We start from the raw sequence: 23,485 nt of genomic DNA on the forward strand, positions 1-23,485 counted from the left end.
CTGTGTCCTAATTTCCTCTCCTTATAGGGATGCCAATCATGTCATATTGGATTAGAACCTATCCTAATGACCTCAGTTTAACCTCACTTCTTCTGTAAAGATCTTATCTCCAAATACAGTCACATTCTGAAGTACTGAAGGTTAGGACATCTATGTATGAATTTGGGGGGGAGATACAACTCAGCCCATAACAGCCTTCTAATTGGTCTCCTGGCTTTCACTCTTGTCTCTCAACAGTCTATTCTCAAACTCAGCAAGAGTGATTCTCAGCTCAGAACATTCCAGTGACTCCTTAGCCCTTTCAGAATAGAATTCAAAGTCCTTACAGTCACCTATAGGACACTACACTATCTGCCCTCCCCACCCTCCACCTCTCTGACGTTATCTTCTATACCTCTCTCTGCACCTCCCTCACTCCATGCAGCCTCACTGGCCTATTTGCCATTCCTGGAGTACAACAGGCAGGCTCACACCCCAGTGCCTTTGCAATGGTCTTCCAACCAGAATACTTCCCCCCAGATATTCTCATGCTCAGATGTCACTTTCATGCTCAGTCATCATCATCATCCCTAATGATGCTGTTTAAATTGCATCCCATGCCACTTTCCTGTTTTATTTTTCTCTATAGCATTTAGCAGGTTCTAATATACTTTACACTTTATTTTCTCTATTTGTCTGTCTCTTGCAATAGATCATAAGGTTGTATATAGGGTTTTCAGAGCAGGGATTTTGTTTGTTTTGTTCATCTCTGTATTTCCTGTGCTGGAATAGTACCAGGCTCAAAATAGGTTCTCAGTAATTATTTGTTGAATGAAAACCACGTTGGCTGGACGCAGACTCTCCATCATTACATATTCTCTCAGATGAAGCCCCTGTCAGAATGAAATGCCAAAAAATTAGAAATATATGCTATGAAAGGTCTAAGGAAAAAGCACAATAGGGAAACTTTGTAAAGATCTCCTAGGTATTTTAAAAAAGGAGAAGACAGTACAATGATATGAGGGGGTACATCTGGGCTATGAAGCAAGGAATTTATTGAGTAACCAGCTAAACTAACCTTCACATCAGTTTCCACTTACTCTTTGGAACAGATAAAAGAGTATTAATTTTTACATGTTGGTTTATATGACTTGTTCTGTTGGGTTTGTTCCTTAATAGTTCACCCCCAAACTGTTGCTTTCTTGTAGATTGCCTGGTTCCCTGGGGGCACATGATGTCTCTGCCTTTTTATCAGAAACTTCACGAGCACTATGATCGCAGCTACCACAACAAAAACCTTCGCACCACCATGAGCCAGTACCAGCAGGAGAAGAAAAGCTCGGCCATCTACACCCACGGCTCCACTGCCTACAGCAGCCGCTCCTCCGCTGCCCACCGCCAGAAGTCCGAGGCCTTCAGCCAGGCGTCCGCCGCGTCCTACCAGCAGCAGGCTTCCCGGGCCTCCGAGTTTGCCCTCTCATCTGCAGTCAGTCAGAAGGCTGCCTCAGCCTACGACTATGGCTACTCCCACGGGTATGTCCAAAGCAGCCTTACAAATTTAGGGCAAAGCCACGTTCTCTGAATAACTTCCCCATGTCACATTTTCTTATCTTCTTACTGACAGCCCTACCTTTAAACCAGGTATGGAGCAAGGCCATGTTTTGGGAGGCCTGGGACTTATGTCTACGATTTCCCTTTACCTTCCTTCTCTGAGTTTCACAAAAAGCTTCACAGCCACCCTGGGATGTCTTGCTTGAATTGCCATCTGCGATATTGCTAGAAGCAGAGATGTTTTGCCGCAAGTCGTGTTCAATATTCAGCAGCAGCAGAGCCAGGAAACCTCATTTCAATACTCACAGCAGGTTTCCTCGTCCTGAGAACATTTCAACTTAGATGAGAATAGAATATTTTTTTTTAAAGAAATGCTCATGCAGAGTCTTAACTTCCAATTTTATTTATTTATTTTTAATTTATTTATTTTATTTATTTATTTTTGGCTGTGTTGGGTCTTCATTGCTGCGCACAGGCTTTCTCTGGCTGCAGCGAGCAGGGGCTACTCTTCGTTGTGGTGCACAGGCTTCTCATTGTGGTGGCTTCTCTTGTTTCAGAGCACGGGCTCTAGGTGCGCAGGCTTCAGTAGCTGTGGCTCACGGGCTTAGTTGCTCCGTGGCATGTGGGATCCTCCCTGACCAGGGATCAAACCCATGTCCCCTGCATTGGCAGGCGGATTCTTAACCACTGTGCCACCAGGGAAGTCATAGATGAGAATAGAATTTGAAATTCACAGACCACAGGATCCCAAACTACAGCAGAGATGTGTTCTATTCTTTCAACATATGAAAGCCAAGGTTAAAATTCCGAGCTATTATTCAAGCAGCAAATATTTTCTTTAGCCAGGGCATTTTATAAAAACATGGCCCTATCTCAGTCAGCCTAAGAATACCAGGAGCAAACTGGTACTCTGACAAAATTAGATTTAACCCATTGCAATGAGGGAGACCACACACCAGAGGAAAAGAGAGTTTCAGTAGGATTCTAGGAAGCGTGGAGCTTAGATGTAGGTCTGGTCTGAAAAATGAATCCAGTGTCCTGCTGCTTTGGAAACAGTCAAGTTGAGATAAATGAGGACTGTTGTATCTAGAAACCTTTTATGTGGAGCTCAGCACCTGGGCTGGGAACTGAGGCTGCTTCTCTGTCAACAGCAACTCCTCCACACAAGAAGGCCATACCTCATTCTTCCTGATAAAATTTCAAACAGCAAGCCTACTGATAATGTTTGATATTAGAGAAGAAAGTTTCTCGGTGAGCCTGTAGTCACTCAAAGAGGGAGTTATCACAACCCTCTACTGCAGCAGTGTCCCCGGGAGACACATTTCCTGTGAACCTTGAGCTTGGTTTCTCTGTGTTTGTTGTTCCAGCCTGATAAATGCTGGGCAGATAATTTCTCAGTCCAAGCCAATTTTTATTTTCTCCATATCCAGAGCAAAATGTGTCATGGGGATTAAAACACACTTGTAAGATTCATGTGATTTTATTAAACATCTATCTATAGTCCACAGAAAGAATTGCTGAACTTCAAAACATAAAAATTCCTGGGCTATGTGATCAGTAATCACCTGCTGCCTCAAACCTCCTCCATCTGGCATAGGTTGCATTATTTGTTCTAAACAGATATAATTTTGTCTTACAAAATTTAAGTCCACAAAATATCTGTTAGGGCAACTGGAGAAGGTGTTTATTTCTGGGAATTAAAAAAGTTACTGAGGAAATAATATGGTGGCTTGTATGTAAGGACAGTTTCTGAAGGCAGAAACGCCTGAATCCCTGTGGGTTTAAGCAGTACCTGATCCACGGCTGTGATTCCTGGGCACTGACATCGACCTCCTGGGAGCTTCTGCATGTTCAGTACCAGAGTCTCTGGAGTTTACCTGGAATGTGTGATGGCAACGTTCTGAAATTCCATTTAAAATGGAACAGGATTGTTTTGCAATCTCACTTTCATGGGTCATGTGTGCCAGGGGATATTCATAAAGACCTCAGATTAGCTGCACATATGGAAATATTGTCAGTGAGGAGGTGAACTCACTTCTTTTAGCTCTTGTTTCAAGTACCTGCCTTCCAAAGGAAATAGGAATGAGCACCATGCTATGCGACAGTATCATTGTGTTCTCCTGAAGAATGTCCCATACATACGTTTAAGAACCTCATTTAGGAAACAGCTGTCCTGTAATAGAGAGGATTATGTTTTAAATATCCATTTTCCTGGCCTGTCTGTGCCAAGTCTATAGAAAATGGGTATTTTTATTACCATACAGTTGTTGAGGTAACTCCTTGTGTATTTATTTCATTCCCCCAATGCTGTAGAGGCTACAGAGTTTTATGAATCTGTAATTCAAAGAGTTTTACTTCTTAAACTCTATTGCTAAATTTTGTTAAAATTATTTTAATTTTATACAAATTCTTTTTTTAACCACAGATGCAATATTCATATTTATTTACAATCTGATAAATTATATCTAACATTAGTAATTGAAAATTTGAGAATCTTTATATTTTATCCAGAAAACATTTGCTCTATATTATCTTTGGAAGACAGCCATTTCAACTATAAAGAGCCTCAGCTAATAAACTTTCTGTAGGCAGTAGAACTGTAATTATTTATCTATACTCGACCTCACATCTTCCTTCTTGCTCTATAAGTATTTATGTAGGTAAGTAGGTATTTATTAATGGCTTGCTATGTTTGAACAACTCCACTTAGTAGAAATGTAGACCTAGAAACAAGAAAGGGAAGAGGATGTCAATATTTTCTCCTTTGTGTAATGCAATGTAAAAGAAAAGAAAGCTAACCTAATCCCAGGGGTATTTTAGTTTTTCTTATTTTAGACCCAGAGCTAACAGGAGCAAATGATATTCTTTGAAATAGATAACTCCTTAATTATCTATTATTATGAAGGAATCCATAATTCCTTCAGGTTGTATTTTAACTTTTTCAAAGTGGATCAACTTTTCCCTGCTAAATGAAGTCTCTCTTTGGTTGCGAAGAGTGTTGTTAATTAAAACTCATGTGGGGTTGGAAATGCAATTCTGTGGAGTGTATATGAACACTAGGCTTGATCTATTTTTAGCCTCTGCTTTGTAGTTAGATGTCCAGTAGTAAAGTGGAAACTATGGAGACTTATAAGTGCTCAGGACTTGGCTGACCTCAGTTAAGACTCAAGAACAATGGCTTGTTCAGAGTCAGTGTGGTTTTTAGCTCAGATTGGTTTACCAATTGCATTCTGAGCCAAGGGTTATAAAATAAATTCTGGAAGGCTTATTCTAAATGCTTTTGTTCTTAGTCACAGTGAGAAAAAAAAAACTAAATTAAAGAAAGTAATTCAGGAAAACAAAATGATACAAGACTATTGTTTTATGTTAGTAATTCACAAATACTATTAGAGATGAAGGGAGAAATGGTACTCATGACCACTTCGCAACCATTAGGCAAGGGTTTTTAGCCTCTGTCCATGAGTAGGTTTCAACAGAGTTTTGGATGATCTCAAATTATATGCAAAATAAGGCGCAGATGAAATTTTTTTTTTTTTTTTTTTGCTGAGAAGGACCCTAGCTTTTATCAGATTCTCAGAGAACTCTGTGGTTCAACAAAGGTCACAACCACTGCACTAAAAATTCTACATATAAATATCAGACAGCCCAGTGTGTGACCTGAGGATCCCTTTCTAAGGAATTAGGATGAAATAAGGAAGATGTTTACAGGGAATGTGGTATATAGAAATCAGGGTGCCATCCTTTCTTTTGAGTAAGATGGGAGTAAAAAAGAAATATTTTGTTATACTTGATAAGTAGAAATGAATAACTTCCAGAAACCGGAGAACAACACAGCACAGTTCTTGGGTGATGGGCCCCTCAACCCTCTGTGGTAATGGTAGGCATCAGATTGTCTGATTCTAAACAGATTAAAATCCAGCCCATATGATACCGTTCAGCATAGCATTCTCTATACCACTTTACAGTAATTCTGAGAAGTAGAAATTATTATCCTCATTTTTAAAATGAGAGAATTGGAGGGACTTCCCTGGTGGTGCAGTGGTTAAGAATCTCTGCCTGCCAATGCAGGGGACACGGGTTCGAGCCCTGGTCTGGGAAGATCCCACATGCTGCGGAACAACTAAGCCCGTGTGCCACAACTACTGAGCCTGTGCTCTAGAGCCCATGAGCCACAACCACTGAGCCCACGAGCCACAACTACTGAAGCCTGCGTGCCTAGAGCCTGTGCTCCTCATCAAGAGAAGCCACCACAATGACAAGCCCGTGTACTGCAACGAAGAGTAGCCCCTGCTTGCCGCAACTAGAGAAAGCCTGCGCGCAGCAACAAAGACCCAACGCAGCCAAATAAATAAATAAATAAACAAATTTTTAAAATAGCACAAAAAAATGTACAAAGAATAAGAAAAATTTTTTTTAAAAAATGAGAGAATTGGAGACCAAAGAGATTAAATGACTTTTCTTCCTTACACTAACAAATAGTGGAAGAGTGACTTGAGCGCCCCAACCTACCCCAAGTCCCCCACCCTTTCTACAAGTTCCCAGTAACTCCCCTTGACTACATGGCTACCATATTTTTCTTGAAGCATCAATGTGTAGTTTTGCGTTATGCTTCCTTTTCTTTCCCCTGCTTCTCCTGGAGAAACCAAGATTTAGAGCAGGGAACAATAGGTAGAAACAATAGCTAGAAAATCCCAGGGGCATTATGAATGCCAAACCTGAAACCTTACACACTCTTTAACTGTCACTTAGAATCAGACCTGAGACTCACAAGGGCTCTGGAAGACACCAGTTTGGGGATAAGAAAACTGAAACATGAGTGACTTGCCCTGGGCACCGTGCCTAACCTTAAATTGTGCCCCTCACCTACACTCATGTCACATTGTCACATTGATTGACCCTTGGTTGTTACCCAGATCATAACCTCTTTTGAAACTTCTAGACTTTGCAAAGAACGTACTAATGTTCAAACCAGTTGTAATTCTCACAGAAGATACCAATGCTAAAAACAGAGACCACAAAACACAAACCCCTGTCTTTTATTGATGGATCTGATTACAGCAGGGACTGAGGGGGACCTGAAGACTTGCTCCCTTTCCACCCCAGTGTGGTTTCAAATGATGCTACCAAAGAAGTCTGCTGCCTTGTGGGCATTTGTGTGTCTTGACCTCAGCTATGGGTATCAGATTATTGTCCATTTTCTATATCTCCATTTCTAGATGTTCTAACGTAATGGCAAGTGGATAGTCTTTGGGGTCAAACAAGCCTTTACTTACATGCAATTACACTTGCGACTTTGGATATGCCTGTAAACTCTCAGTTTCTTCATCTGTAAAATGAGGAAAATGATTGTTGTTCATGTTGGCAGCCCTAAAAGAGATAATCATGTAAGGTGTGTAGTATAATAGCAGGCACATAGGGACCGTTTAGTGAGGTTTAGGTATTGTTCATTCATTCAGTAAATATCTACTGAGTGCCTCCTGTGTGCTAAGCACTGCTCTAGGTGCTTGGGATAAATTACTGAATAAATCTGACAAAGATTCCTGCCCTCTTGGAGCATGGAGAGATAGGTCATAAACAATAAACATAATAAAAAGGACAATGAATTTAAATCATGCTAAAAGGTAATAAATGTTATGGAAGCAATAAAAAATAGAATAGGGTAAGAAGGATTAAGATATATCCTCTTCTCTAAAGAAAGATTTAACTATTATATATAAGGAAAAGGCACCATAAGTTTCTGGGTAGCAAATAGAACATTCTGGGATTTGTCTTCCAGAATTTAAGTACTAAGAAAATGATGAGTCATATTACTTCCTATATGACAGGAGACTATCAGGGGAAACATCTAATGAAAGCAGAAATCAGTTATTCTTTTTTATTCTGCCCAGAAATGGACAGGTTTATTGCCAGTTCCTTCTTTAAAAGGCAACTACTGAGTTGTGTTCTGAATCCCCAAAATAAACGCTGCGTCCAAAGAGAGAAGCCTTCACCACGCATCAATCTCCGACTCTCATGGCTGTAAACCTGCAACTTGTTTGCGGAGAGAGGACTGGGAGTATCATTCCTGGTGATACCAGTTTCCTACAATTGGCAATTTGTAGATCCATAGAATTGGGGAATGGCAGGAAGAGACCACAAGCTCATCTAATTCAAGCCCCTCCTTCCACAGATAACATACACTGAGGCCCAGAAAGACGTGATTCGTTCTCTGCTTCATTTGCTTTGTTTCTACACTGAAAATACTATTCATCAGGCTCTTTTGCAGGTCAAATTAAAGTTTAGATGATACAAGATACCCCCAGAATGGCATTAATCTTCCATAGGCAGGTGAATCAGGCTGTGAGAAGGAAGACATGCCCCCTCATAGAGTGGGAATAGAATGAGTAGCCAGAGGTGGAGGAAGAGCCATGCAGTTACCTCCCATCGCTCAGAGGTAACATGTTAACTCTGTCCACTGCTGGCCGAGCAGTGAGTGTAACTGAGCTTCCCCGCAGAGCTCTCCGAGCTGTGGGAGCCCAAGGAGGCCTTGCTGCAGGCTTGACCTTTTCCACAGCAGCCTTTCTAGATGAAACAGGAGATAGCAGGAGCACCTCAAATGAGGAAGGTAACCTTCATGCAAAGTCTAGTCAACCCTAGCGACCATCCTCAGAGTGGGGTGGAATATGGGTTTCTGGGCTGCCTTATAAATAAGTTAATAAGGCTAACTTTTACTAACCCTGGACAATTTTCAGTCCACAGACCTAGACTCTATAAGGCATCTCCTGATATTATGGTCAAGTGTCCTGCATAATATATCTAGGAAATATAGAGTGGACTCTTTCACTTCTGCTTAAAAATGGGCCATACTCACTCAGTCGGGTTAAATTAATTTCTAAAATAGCCAGGAATGGATAGAAACTGAAGGGTGTATGTGAAAACCATAAAGATTTGTCTCTCAGTGTTTAACCCACTAGCTTTTTCCAGAGCATGACTATTCTAACATTCATGTTGAGAAGTGGTTCAGACTCCCCTGGTATTTGTTTTTAGATCATGTCTATCTATACATTAGCTGTGGCAAATTACTAAAAAGGAGAGTAAAATGTTACTTGTCAGCGGAAATTTAAATAATGGAAACAATAAGGCAATAAATAGAAGAAAAATTGTGGTTATATTACTATTTAAGTAACTAAAACTTTTTAAAAACTAAAAATGAGATATTTTGGCTTCCCTGGTGGTACAGTGGTTAAGAATCCGCCTGCCAATGCAGGGGACACAGGTTCAAGCCCTGGTCTAGGAAGATCCCACATGCCACAGAGCAACTAAGCCCGTGCGCCACAACTCCTGAGCCTGTGCTCTAGAGCCCGCAAGCCACAACTACTGAAGCCTGCATGCCTAGAGTCCATGCTCTGCAACAAGAGAAGCCACCACAATGAGAAGCCTGCACACTGTAATGAAGAGAAGCCCCCGTTCTCCGTAACTAGAGAAAGCCTGCATGCAGCAACGAAGACCCAAAAAAGCCAAAAATAAATACATTAAATAAATAAATTAAAAATAAAAAAGATATTTTTATGCTGAGAGACTGAAATAGAGAGGAAAACAGGATAACTATAAGGTAAATAATGCAAAGACAGAAAGAAAGGCCAAGGGACTGTTATTTATTATGATACTGCATGTCAGTAAATTTCAAGGATGATGTTGATCAAACTAAATTCGTGCTTGTATCTTATAAGAGACCTTTTCTGGAAAGTATACTAGTGAAAAAAGGACTCAAAGCCTCCTGCTTATCCACTAACTTTGATGTTCTCCTGAAAGTTCCTTAAGTGTTTAGATTGGGAAACAGGAGAATCAAAAGGTCAGTAGAAAGTGTTGAGGCTGACACGATACCCATACCAAAGGAGGAGCGTAGGACGAAGCTGCTGTATATCAAAAGTAGACCCAAAACAACCTTTCACAAAACCCAGGGAAAATACAGTCTTTCAAGTTTTGCAACAGGGAAAAATGCAGCTGATAGAAACACAGAAATGAGAAAAGAGACTGCAAACTCCAAGTGCTTGTTTCTGACCCTCCAGGGGGTTCTGAAGATGAAAGAGATGGACCCTCAGATCCCAGAAGCCCTGAGGAGGAGGGGCTGACCAAATGACCAAAGACAGCCAAGAAGGACAGTTTTCTAGAAGCTGACCCATAGTTCAGTAAAACCACCACCCTTTCCTCCCTTCTGGGAAACAGCTGAGCATTTTGTTTATACGCAGCAATGCTAGGTTGTAAATATATATGAAGAGGCGGTTTTAAAGGAAAATTGTTAGAATAATAAAAATGAGTTCAGCTCCTTTGTGGCGACTCAGTAAAGTCTAATGGCAACACATAGATAAGTCAGCAATGAAAATGGAACTTCTGTTTTCAAGCTTTTGCACATATCTCTGTGTCATCCTGGGATGACCTACCCATCTTTTAATGTCCAGCTCTTCCACAAAGGATTCCCTGATAACCCCAGACAGAAATTGCCTCCAAGCCTGTGAATTCAGCTTTTGTTTGCTCTAATCTTTCTGTTTATCTGCCTGCCTTCCTTCTGTCCTTCCATCCTTTCTTCCATGATTGACATAATTCAACACATCAGGCCTGGTAGCATTTACTCCCCTACTAGATGGTAAAGCTCTCAGAAAACAAGAGTCTTTTTTTATTTTAATTAATTAATTTTATTTTATTATTTACTTTTGGCTGCGTTGGGTCTTCGTCGCTGCGCGCGGGCTTTCTCTAGTTGCGGGAGAGCGGGGGCTATGCTTCGCTGTGGCGTGCAGGCTTCTCATTGTGGTGGCTTCTCTTGTTGTGGAGCATGGGCTGTAGGCGTGCAGGCTTCAGTAGTTGTGGCTCACAGGCTCTAGAGCACAGGCTCAGTAGTTGTGGCGCACAGGCTTAGTTGCTCTGTGACATGTGGGATCTTCCCAGACCAGGGCTCGAACCCGTGTCCCCTGCATTGGCAAGCAGATTCTTAACCATTGCACCACCAGAGAAGTCCTAACAGGAGTCATTAATTTATCTAATTTATCTTCATATCCCCCTCCCACCCCAGCTTCAAGCACGCTATTGTGCACACAGTGGATACTAAATAAGTTTTCTGTTGAATAAATGAAATTATGACAGAAAGTTAAGGCTTTCTGTTTGAAGTGAACCTTCTCTTGCACATTCTAAAATATCAGCTGGGTTGTGTGCTAAGTTTATGTTTAGCATTACAAGAAACTACTCTTTTCCAAAGCAGCTATACCGTTTTACATTCACATACTAAGGTACAAGGATTCCAGTTTATCCACATTAGTTATTTTCTGTCTTATTTTTTTATAGCCATTCTTTTGGGTGTGTAGTGGGGTCTCATTGTGGTTTTAACTTGTGCTTACTTAATGGCTAACGATGTTGACCATCTTTTTTTTTTTTTTTTTTGGTGGTACGCGGGCCCCTCACTGCTGTGGCCTCTCCCGTTGTGGAGCACAGGCTCCGGACGCGCAGGCTCAGTGGCCATGGCTCACGGGCCCAGCCGCTCCGTGGCATGTGGGATCTTCCCGGACCGGGGCACAAACCTGCGTCCCCTGCATCAGCAGGCGGACTCTCAACCACTGCGCCACCAGGGAAGCCCATTGACCATCTTTTTAATGTGCATGGTAGCCATTTGTGTATCTTCTTTGGTGAAATGCCTGCTCAAGTCTTTTGCCCATTTTTAAATTGGATTTTTTTCTGCTTATTATTGAATCATTAGAGTTATTTAAATATTTTATATACAATTCCTTTATTAATGTTTGCAAATATTTTCTCTCATTCTGTGACTTGTCTTTTCATTCTTTTAACAGTGTCCTTCAAAGACCAGAACTTTTACATTTGATGAAATTCAGTTCATCACTTTTTTTCCTTTTTTAATCATGCTTTTCATGTTATATCTAAGAACTCTAACTCAATATCATAAAGAATTTCTTTTATCTTCTGAGTTTTGTAATTTTACTTTACATTTAGAAATAATCCATTTTGAATTAATTAATTTTTTTTTTAATTTTTTTACACCTTTATTGGAGTATAATTGCTTTGCAATGGTGTGTTAGTTTCTGCTTTATAACAAAGTGAATCAGTTATACATATACATATGTTCCTATATCTCTTCCCTCTTGCGTCTCCCTCCCTCCCACCCTCCCTATCCCACCCCTCTAGGTGGTCACAAAGCACCGAGCTGATCTCCCTGTGCTATGCGGCTGCTTGAAGTAATTTTTTGTATGTGATGTTGAGTAAAGTTCTAAATCCATCCCTTCACCTATGGATATACAATTGTCCCAGCACCATTTGTTGAAAAGACTATCCTTTCACCCTTAAATTCCTTAGCACCTTTATCAAAAATTAACTGACCATAAGTAAAAAGGTTTATATATGGACTCTCAATTCTGTTGCATGGATCTGTATGCCTGTCCTTATGCCAGCACCACACTTTCTTAATTATTATTGCTTTATAAAGAGTTTTGAAATTGGTAGATGTAAGTTCTCAAACTTAGTTCCTCTTCTACAAAAAAATAAAATAAAAAATCTTGCCTATGTAATTCCTTCATATTCCCATATAAATTTTAAGATCACCTTGTTAATTTCTACAAAGAGAAAAGTCTGCTGGCAACATGATAAGAATTATGTTGAAACTGTAAATCAATTTTGAAAAATGTGTGTTTTAACAATGTTGACTCTTTCAATCCATGAACATGGGATATTTATTTATTTAGATTTTGTTTCACTTATCATAATGTTTTGTAATTTTCAATGTAGAAATGTTATACTTCTATGTTAAAGTTATTCCTAAATATTTTATTCTTTTTGATAGTATTGTGAATGGAGTTATCTTAATTTTATTTTTGTATTGTTCATTACTAGTCAACAGAAGTATAATTGATTTTTGTGTTTTGATTCTGTATCCTGTTACCTTGCTGAACTCATTTATTAGTAGTAGCATTTGTGTGTGTGTGCGTGTGTGTGTATTCCTTAGCATTTTTTAAATATAGGATTATATCATCCATAATTAAAGGTAGACTTGCTATCCAATTTTTTCAATTTTATTTTTAATAATTGCCTTGGCTATTCTTCAGTATAATGTGAACTTGAGTACAATGTTGAAGAGAATTGGCAAGAGCAAATATCACACCCTTGTTCCCTTACTGTCTTAGGAAGAAAGGATTTAATTTTTTACTATTAGATATGATACTAGCTCTAGATTTTTCATAGATGGTCTTTATCAGACTGAGGAACTTCCCTTCTATTCCTCTTTTGTTGAGAGTTTTTAACATGAAGGAATGCTGAATTTTGTCAAATACTTCTTTTGCATCTATTGGGGTGATCATTTTTTTTGTTTTTTATTCTGTTAATATGGTATATTACACTGATTGATTTTCAAATGTTAAATCGACCTTGCATTCCTGGAATAAATACCACTTGGCTATATGTTGCTGGATTCAGTTTACTAATATTTTGTGAAGGATTTTTGTACCTGTGTTCTTGAAGGCTATTGGTCTGTGTTTTTTTTGTTTGTTTGTTTATTATAATGTTTTTGTTTGGCTTTGATATCAGGTAATACTGGCCTTATAGAATAAGTTGGGAAGTGTTCCCTTCTCTTCTGTTTTTGAAAATACATGTAAATGATTTGTTTGTTTCTTCTTTATATATTCCATGGAATTCATCTGTGAAACCATATGGGCCTGGGCTTTTCATTGTGCAAAGATTTTAAATTACTAATTCAGTTTCTTTACTTGTTATTGATCTGTTCTGATTTTTCATTTCTTCTTGAGTTAGTTTTTGTAGTTTGAATCTTTATGGGAATTTTTCCATTTCATTTAAGTTGTCTAAATTTTTGGCATAAGTGCATTTATCATACTTCCTTGTGAGCCTTTTAATTTATGTGGGGTTGGTAGTGGTCTCCTCTTTTATTCTTGTTCTTGATAATTTGTGTCTTCTCTCTTTCTTCATGGTTAATCTAGTGAAAGGTTTGTCAATTTTCTTGATCTTTTCAATGAACCAACTTTTGTTTCACTGATTTTATCTATTGTTGTTCTGTTTTCTATTTTATTGATTTCCTCCCTAATCTTATTATATCTACCTTCTACTTGCTTCATATTTAATTTTTTTCTAACTTACAATGAAAGCTTAAGTTATTAATTTGAGACTTTTCTTCTTTTCTAATATAGACACTTAAAGCTATAAACTTACCTCTAATAACTGCTTTAGCTTTATCCCATAAATTTTGATATGTTGTGTTTTTGTTTTCATGTAGTTCAAAATACTTTCTAATTTCCCTTGTGATTTCTTTTCCCTTGTGGGTAATTTAGAAGTATGTTGTTAGTTTCCTGATATATGAGGATTTTCTAAATTTCTTACTGTTGTAGATTTTTACTTAATTTTTCTGTTATCAGAGAATATATTTTGTATGGTTTAAATTCATTTAAATGGATTGAGATTGTTTTGTGAGTTAGCATATAAATTCTCCTGGAGAATGTTTAAAAGAATATGTAATTTGTTGTCATTGGGTAAAGTATTCTAGAAAGGTCAGTTGTATCAAGTTGATTGAGAGTGTTATTCAAGTCTCCAATGTCCTTGCTGATTTTTGTCTAGTCGTTCTATCAGTTATTGAAAATGGAGTATTGAAATCTTCAGCTATTTTCAATTTTCTATTTTTTCTTTCAATTCTGTCATTTTTTGCTTCATATATTTTAGGGCTCTGTTGGTAGATGCATGTACATTTATAATTGTTATATTTTTTTGAGGAATTGACCTTCCTATCATTATGAAATGTCCCTCTTTGTCTCTAGTAATATTTCCTAGTTAAAAGTATATTTTGTTTGATATTAATATAGCCACTCCAGCTCCTTATGGTTATTATTTGCATGGTATATCTTTTTCATCCTTTTACTTTAACAATATGTGTCTTTGAATTTAGAATGTGGCTCTTGTAGCAGCATATAGTTGGAATTTAAAAAATCCATTCTGACAATCTCTGCTGTTCCTTGGAGTTTTTAATCCATTCACATTTAATAAAATTACTACTATGGTTGGACTTATGTTTACCAGTTTTTAAATTTTTTTCTGCATATCTCATATCTCTTTTGTTCATTTGTTTCTCCTTTACTGCCTTGTTTTGTGTTAAATAGATATTTTTAGTGTACCGTTTAATTCCTTTCTTTCTTGACTCTATTTTTTATTATTTTCTTAAGGGATTGCTTTAGAAATTATAATATATATATTAACTAATCACAATCTACTTCAGATTTATATTAACTTCATACCAGTAAAATTTAGAAACTTTGCTCCAATATAGTTCCATTTCCTCCCTTATCCTTTGTACTATTATCATATGCCTTACAACTATATATGTTATAAACCCAACAGTGCAGTGTGATAAGTATTGTTTTATGTAATCTTATGTCTTTCAAAGAATTTAAGAAAATAGAAATATATGTATGCTTATATATTTGTCCAGTTATTTACTTCCTGGTGCTCTTTATTTTTTAGTGTGGATTCAAATTACTGTCTGGTGTCATTTCCTTTAAACCTGAGGGATTTGCTTTAGCATTTCTTATAAGACAGGTCTGCTAGCAATGGATTCTCTCGCTCTTTGTCTGGCAATGTCTTTGCTTTCAGTTTTGAGTAATAGTTTTGCTGAATATAGAATTCTTGATTTATTTTTTCCCCCAGCACTTAAATATGTCATACGAATGCCTGTGGGTTGTATCATTTCTGATGTGAAGTGAATCATTAATACATTGTTCTCTTGTATGTGATGAATCATTTTACTCTTGGTGCTTTGAAGTTTTCTCTCTGACTTTGGCTTTCAACAGTTTGACTATATATGATATATCTACATGTGTATCTCTTTGTGAGTATCATACTTGGGTTTGTTGAGTATCTTGGATCCATAGATTAATATTTTCATCAAGTTTGGGGAATTTTAGTCCATTATTTCTTCAAATATATTTTCCTACCTTTTCTCTCTCTCTCCTCTTTCCAGTACTACCATGACTCATATATTGGTATGTTTGATGTTGTCTAACAGATCTCTGAGGCTTTAAGATTTTTTCTTCATTCTTTTTCTGTTTTTTTTTATTAGATTATTTCTATCTTCAGATTCACTGATTTTTTAAATTCTTCTATATAAAATCTGTTGAGTCCCTTTAATAAATTTTTCATTTAAGTTATTGTACTTTTAAACTCCAAAATATTCATTTGCTTCTATTTTATAATTCTTATCTCTTTGTTGACATTCTCTCTTTTTGGGTCATTTTTATAATACTTCCTTTAATTCTTTAAACATGGTTTCCTTTATTGGCTTTTAAACTTATTTCTTATTACTACTTTGAAGTCTTTGTTTGCTAAATCGAACATCAGGGTGCACCTGGAGACAATTTTTATTTACTGATTTTTTCTGCTGGTGTGTGTCACACTTTCCTATTTCTTGTCATGTTTCATAATTTTTGTTGTAATTGAAAATGGGACATGTTGGGGGCTTCCCTGGTGGCACAGTGGTTAAGAATCTGCCTGCCAACGCAGGGGGCACAGGTTCAATCCCTGGCCCAGGAAGATCCCACATGCCGTGGAACAACTAAGCCTGTGTGCCACAACTACTGAGCCTGTGCTCTAGAGCCCACGAGCCACAACTACTGAAGCCCACGTGCCCAGAGCCTGGGCTCCGCAACAAGAAAAGCCTCCGCAATGAGAAGCCCATGTACCGCAACAAAGAGTAGCCCCCGTTTGCCGCAACTAGAGAAAACCCACACACAGCAACAAAGACCCAGCACAGCCAAAAAAAAAAAAAAAAAGAAAATGGGACCTGTTAGATAATATACTGTAGTAATTCTGGATTCTGAATTTTTCCCTAAATGTGTTGTTGCTCTGTTTTGTTTTTGTTTAATTACTTGCCTAAACACATTTATAGAATCTGTTCACCTAGCACTGTGTTACTGCTGATGTCTCTGTTTTAGTTTTTTTAAAAAATTGTCATTCTCATTTTTAAGCCTGAATTCATAGGGATCACCTTGTATTTGCATAGATTAATGGCCAATCAATGAATGGTCAGACACTGTGCTCAAACATCTCAAGACAGTAAAGGTTCCATCTTCTGGCAATAGATCTGTGTGTGTGTTGGGGAGCACATTTGAAATTCAGGTAATTTTAAAGTATGTATGCCCTGGATTTGCTTACCTCTAGACTCTCTTGTTTCTCCTCTGCACATGTACACAGGTTTACAGTTAACCAATGATGTGTGGATAACCTGAGCCCTCTCCAGTTTTTTTCTATTCAGGCATATGGAGAGCTTATGAAGGCCCCCATGGTGGTCGTTTTTTTTTTTGGCTGCGTTGGTCTTCGTTGCTGTGCGCTGGCTTTCTCTGGTTGCCGCGAGCGGGGGCTACTCTTTGTTGTGGTGCGTGGGCTTCTCATTGCGGTGGCTTGTCTTTGCTGTGGAGCACAGGCTCTAGGCACGCGGGCTTCAGTAGTTGTAGCACACGGGCTCAGTGGTTGTGGCATGTGGGCTCTAGAGCACAGGCTCAGTAGTTGTGGCGCCTGGGTTTAGTTGCTCTGCGGCATGTGGGATCTTCCTGGACCAGGGGTTGAGGCCGTGTCCCCTGCATTGACAGGAGGATTCTTAACCATTCTTAACCACTGCGCCACCATGGAAGTCCCGTTAAATATAGTTTTAATAGTTAAAAGACCCAAATTGATCCATACATATCAAGTTAAGTGTCTACTCAGAAACTGACTTATAAGACAGAGTATTATTTTCAAAATTTAGATACAACTAAAAGCCCAAGAGGTTAGCAAGCCCTTATTTAGCTCTTTGATGTAACTTCAAAGAAATTTAAATTTAAAAAAAGAAATTAAAATTTTACATATTCTATTAACTCCTCTAAAAACATTATTTGACTTTAAAATTCAATAGAGTAAGATGTTAGACTTCAGTGTTCCTGGGTCATAACAAAATAGACATGTCTTTCCTTCAAATAATTAGTTACACTGATTATTGCATAGTCAGTTCCTTAAAACTTCGTTTCTCTGATTTAGTTTTGTTTGTTAACTTCGATAAATGACTTAGCATTACCAAATAGTCTGTTGGCACAGTATTTTAACATCTAATCCTTCACACACTCTTTTTTTGTTAGGATTCAAAAGCTTGAAGAAACTTTAGAGAGCATAACAAGTGTTTGATATTTTCTAAATACTTTGGATTTTCTAAATAATACTATATAATATATGATTTTCTAAATAATCCTATATAATATATAAATCATAATGCTTTTTTTGAAGCTTTTTGTTCCAAATGAAATATTATTTGAAAACTGATGATAGTACCATGAATCTTTACCATAAAGTTTAACTATTAAAAATCATCTGCTGTGACTTACTTGTGAGAATGGAATAATCACATTCTGACACATTCTATGTAATAAGTGAATCATTTTAAAGGTTTATCTTAAAGGGAAAATGACAGAAAAAAAGGAACGACAGTACAAGAAAAAGAATGACAGATCACAGCTGTTTTGATATAAATAAACATTGAAAATATGAGCTCATGAGAATATGACTGCAGATAGTAGAATGAAAGTAAAAAGTAAAAAGAGCAAAAACAGAAAAACAGGAGAAAAGTTAGAAAATGCAAATGTTCTATAAATAGAAAAAAATGAAACAGACTCCATAATTAATTTCATTTTATATAGTAATGGAATTAAAGGAGTGAAGGAAAATACCACTTTAAACTTAGACCTGTATTAGCACAGCCTGTACTTTGTAACCTGCTAGGGGTATAGAATGCAATCATTTTGCAGCTGCCTGGAACAGCCAGCCAGGAACAAATTTCACTAAGCCTTCCAATTGGTAACCAATCCACAAGTTTGATTTCAAGGTTCTAACCTTTGGCATTAATGCTGATCATAGAATAAGAGCTAGATATTCACCCTGGGGGAGGGGGTAGTTAGTGGGAGAGGAAAAGGCCATTTCTGTGCTACAACTCCACTCCAGGAATTAAAGACAGTAGCCCACCCTATACTCTCAGGCTACGTTTGCACCCCCTGTACTTCCTAGAAGCCCTGCAGGTCTGTGTTACTTGCTTAGCAGGGGATAAGATTATTTGCATTATTATGTATCCATTTTGTACTCTGTATATGTGCTGTCTTCTTTTGATTTAGGTAATCTCTTTGCTTTTGCTAATGCTTTTTAAAGACTGGAAACGATCAAGGTTTGGACACTTTGGAAGGTTTTGCTGTTTTAACTGGGCAGCTGGCTTTTTCCATGCCACACCACTCACATGCTTCACTTTCTCTTCAAATTTTCTCTACACCAGGGACCTTTTTTTTTTTTTTTTTTAACATCTTTATTGGGGTATAATTACTTTACAATGGTGTGTTAGTTTCTGCTTTATAACAAAGTGAATCAGTTATACATATACATATGTTCCCATATCTCTTCCCTCTTGCGTCTCCCTCCCTCCCACCCTCCCTATCCCACCCCTCCAGGCTGTCACAGAGCACCGAGCCAATATCCCCGTGCCATGCGGCTGCTTCCCACTAGCTGTCTACTTTACTACGTTTGTTAGTGTGTATATGTCCATAACTCTCTCTCGCCCCGTCACAGCTCACCCTTCCCCCTCCCCATAACCTCAAGTCCGTTCTCTAGGAGGTCTGCGTCTTTATTCCTGCCTTACCCCTAGGTTCTTCATGACATTTTTTTTTTCTTAAATTCCATATATATGTGTTAGCATACTGTATTTGTCTTTTTCGTTCCGCCAGGGACCTTTTTAATATTAACTTTTAATTTTAGAATCAGTTCAAGTCTGTAGAAAAATGACAAGGATAGTACAGAGAGTTCCTGTACGGCTTCCTATTGTGACTATCTTTCATTACAATGTAGACCAGAGGCTTTTAGCCTGAGCCCATGACTTCTTCAGAGTCCATGAACTTCTGAAATTTATGCCAAATTCTATACATTTGAAAGAAAATGCACTTCATTTCATTCAAGAACTATATAGATTAAGGTTGTCCTTTTAATTTCATCAATTCTTTTCTCTAGGTGCAATCTCTGCTGTCATGTTTTCCACTCTGCTAACACATTTTTTGGTTTATTAGAACAATAACTACCTCCAAGTGTACACTCGCACCAGTGTGCATGGGTGGGTGGATTTTTGTGTGCAACAGCACTAGGAAAGTGTTCTTTATCAAACCTGTAATTTTCCGAGTCACTCGACGCTGTGTGTTCACACAAAGTATATTAACTCTATTGTTTGATGAACCCAGTGTCCTTTCAGACGGAGTCTGTCTATACTACATAAAGGCCTCAAGTTGAACCTAGAGGCCCTGCATCAGAATTGCCTGGGCTCCCAATACAGAAAATCTGCTTTTGTATCAATCCCCTGAAAGCATTTGGATACACAATGTATCCAAACCGTTTATGTAGACCACCTAAATTTCCAACATTAACTTAACAGCAAAGGGTATTTGGAACTATTACCAAAGCACTGCCACTTTCCCTCGAAATTTTAAGGGGGAAAAAGCCATGAAATTTGACATAAATACACTACCATGTGTAAAATAGATAGCTAGTGGGAACCTGCTGTATAGCACAGGGAGCTCAGCTCGGTGCTCTGTGATGGGCTACTTGGGTGGGATGGTGGGATGGCGGGGGGAGGTCCAAGAGGGAGGGGATGTGTGTATGCATATGGCTGATTCACTTCACTGTGCGGCAGAAACTAACACAGCATTGTAAAGCAGTTATACTGCAATTTTTAAAAATTGCTATAGACTTATTTTTCTCTTGTGTCTAGATAGAGTGCATTATGTGAGGTCATTCTCACGCTAGCTCTAAAGATAAAAGATGATTATAACTTTAGCCGTCTAGGTTTCTGTAAAACGTCCTCAAACTTAAAACTTCCTTTTATAAGCATTTTTTTAAATTATAGACTAACATTAGGGTGTTTTTTTTCAGACTTACAGATTCCAGTCTGATGCTAGAAGATTATTCATCCAAGTTGAGCCCCCAAACAAAGAGAGCCAAGAAAAGCCTTCTCCCTGGAGAGAAGAAAGAAAATCTGCCAAGTGACTACATGGTGCCCATTTTCTCAGGACGGTATGTACGGATTTTCTCCCTGGATCTGATTATTAGAAAGTGGAGAGTAAATGTTGTCAGGTAGTAATAACAATAGCAGCTGTCATTTATTGAGCACTTACTAGGTACTGGTTGAGAAAGGTCTGTGGAACCTCAGAACCATGCACGGAGGGAGATGTGTTCATTGTAAAACTGTTTGCCATCACATAGGATGGCTATATGACAAAAGAGGATGATCAGCAATTTATTTCTAATTATGTAACTAGTTGAAATTAGAAGCTGAGTATTGGATGCTAGTTTTTCGACTCTATATATAGTCACTATGTTTAGAGTAGAAAGAAAGGTTAAAACTATAAAATATTGGATGAACTAAAAAAAAAAAATCAGATGATATGTTTAGGTAGATTGGTTGCCAGTGTGGTTTTAATTATTATTCATTATGAAGAAAAAAAAGTCTTAGATAACGTAGACTAAGTAAAAGAATTGCACCATAATTATGCCTGGCTTATGTTTGTTAAATGTAAAATAGATTACTATTTATTTTGAGGTAAAGTTCAAACAAAATAATCACTAAATCACCAGTCTGTGTAATGCCAAATTTGTTTATAATATAAACATTTTTCTGAATGATAATATATACAAAGGAATCTTGAAAGGAGACTTGTCCAAGACACCAACTTAAAGTTTAACAGGAACTTTCTGAGTCTTCCCTGTTTATTTTCCTTTGAATGGAGAATTATTCACAGAGCTAAGATGGTTCAGAATGAGGTCATCTTCTCCAGGCAAGTGCTCTCAGGAAAATCACTAGGCAATAATGCGGGTGTAATTTTGGGTAACCAACTTCTGTTTCCCTCCATTTTTTCTTTCCACTGTTTTCTGATGGTTCCTTTCTGAATGGTTTCGGAGGCTAATGTCATAATTGCTCTGAACCTACCTAGGAAGGTAAGGGGGTAAACAATATTCTATTTTTAGCTTTTCATTTTATACCTTTGACTTTTTTTTTTGCGGTACGCGGGCCTCTCACTGTTGTGGCCTCTCCCGTTGTGGAGCACAGGCTCCGGACGCGCAGGCTCAGCGGCATGGCTCACGGGCCCAGCCGCTCTGCGGCATGTGGGATCTTTCCGGACTGGGGCACGAACCCGCGTCCCCTGCGTCAGCAGGCGGACTCTCAACCACTGCGCCACCAGGGAAGCCCTGGAAAGGTTTTAAATTTATTTTAAATTTGCAGTAGTGTGTTTTGTTGTTGTTGTTGTTTTTTTTGCGGTACACGGGCCTCTCACTGCTGTGGCCTCTCCCGTTGTGGAGCACAGGCTCCGGACGCGCAGGCTCAGCGGCATGGCTCACGGGCCCAGCCGCTCTGCGGCATGTGGGATCTTTCCGGACTGGGGCACGAACCCGCGTCCCCTGCGTCAGCAGGCGGACCCTCAACCACTGCGCCACCAGGGAAGCCCAGTAGTGTGTTTTTGATGTTAGTATCATATTCTTGCTCTTGTACCCAAATTATAGCAGGGTTACCACTGACATGCACTTATATTTACTTAAAGGCAAATGTGCCTGCTGTCCTGGGTCAAAAATATATTTTTAAGTGTACTTGAGTTTTCCTGTGAAATAATTACAGTTTTTTTCCGCAAGGTTTACCTTATTTGCAAATGGAAAAGGCAGGGAAACCATGACTCCATTCTGCCCTCTAGAGCTATGTTAGCACATCCACTGTTAAAGGGTATGTGAACTTCACTTAGAGTTGTCTCAACTTGGGGCCGGACTATCATTGAATATAATCCATTACTATACATATTGAATCATATTACAAACCTCTTTTCAAATCTCTATATTGTATATTAGCCTCTATAGAGAATTCCAAGTAGATTCTCATGACGTTTGTTTTGTATTCACTTATTAATTCATTCACTTCCTATCTCATTCAAAAAGAAAAGTTAGAGGTAATTATGTCAGGATACTAAGCTAAAAATGTTCCATCTTCCTTTTTCTCCCCCTAAATTATAGCAGATAACTTCCTTGGTAGAGACTACTTTTTAATATTTGGAGAGATAGAGAGAAGGGAAAAGAAATTAAAATTTACTCGCTAAGTTAAGTAAAACGCGAGGTAGACTAATTTGTCTACCAGATGTTTTAGTAATATTCCATGAGAAATTCCAAACGTGTGCAAATGTTGCGTCCTACTCGTCAGCAAACTATATAGATTCAGGTGCCAGGGACTTGTAAACACAATGGCAGTGTTTGCTTGAAGTTTGAAGTAATTTTTCTTATAAGAAAAACAAATGTACAATTCTGCCTTAAGAGGTCTCAGGAGACTCAATTTCAAGAGAATCTTCAATATAATCAACATACTCCTCACTGAAACATGTAATAAGATTGACAACAAAGGTATTGAAGGAGTTTTAAAATAATCCAAATATTTTAAACATTACTAAATCACAGCACAAATTCTATCATAAACTACTATATTAGGCACAGCACTTTGGGATGTAACCACTCACTTGCCATCATCATCATCAATTATGAGTAAAAACAAGTCACTTTTGTCAGCATTGACACTTCAGCTGTGAGTTTGATCATTTCTTTACAACAGGGCTGTGTGTAAGCACAAAGTAAGGCTGTCATATTAAATATGTAGATACACACACACAACCTTTATTATCATGGAAAGGAAACCCACTAGGCTTAAGGATCTCACGTAGATTTACAACTTATTTCTGCATGCAGCACCTCTGGGCAATGCATTACATCATCTGAGTTACAGAATCCAGATCAAGCACATAGGCGAAAATCAGAATCACAGCCACACAACTGTCTGTCGTTTCACAATATCGTCTTTTCTGGAAGGAAGTCGTAACTTAATCTTTTTTAATAGACTAAATCGTAT

At 38.2% G+C, this 23,485-nt stretch overlaps 1 protein-coding gene across 4 annotated transcripts in view; it reads left to right on the forward strand.

Moving 5' to 3' along the window:
* MYOM1 (myomesin 1) overlaps nucleotides 1–23,485 on the forward strand; it is a 160,727-nt gene that overhangs the window by 23,592 nt on the left and 113,650 nt on the right. For all 4 annotated transcript variants that reach the window (XM_060028740.2, XM_060028738.2, XM_060028737.2 and 1 more), the window contains 2 exons: nucleotides 1,188–1,512; nucleotides 20,482–20,622. In XM_060028740.2, the coding sequence (XP_059884723.1) occupies nucleotides 1,211–1,512; nucleotides 20,482–20,622 (443 nt within the window). In that variant the 5' untranslated portion in view covers nucleotides 1,188–1,210. The remainder of the gene's footprint in view (nucleotides 1–1,187; nucleotides 1,513–20,481; nucleotides 20,623–23,485) is intronic.

The sequence above is a fragment of the Delphinus delphis genome, chromosome 13 (genome assembly GCF_949987515.2).
Source record: "Delphinus delphis chromosome 13, mDelDel1.2, whole genome shotgun sequence".
In the NCBI taxonomy this organism is placed as follows: Eukaryota; Metazoa; Chordata; class Mammalia; order Artiodactyla; family Delphinidae; genus Delphinus; species Delphinus delphis.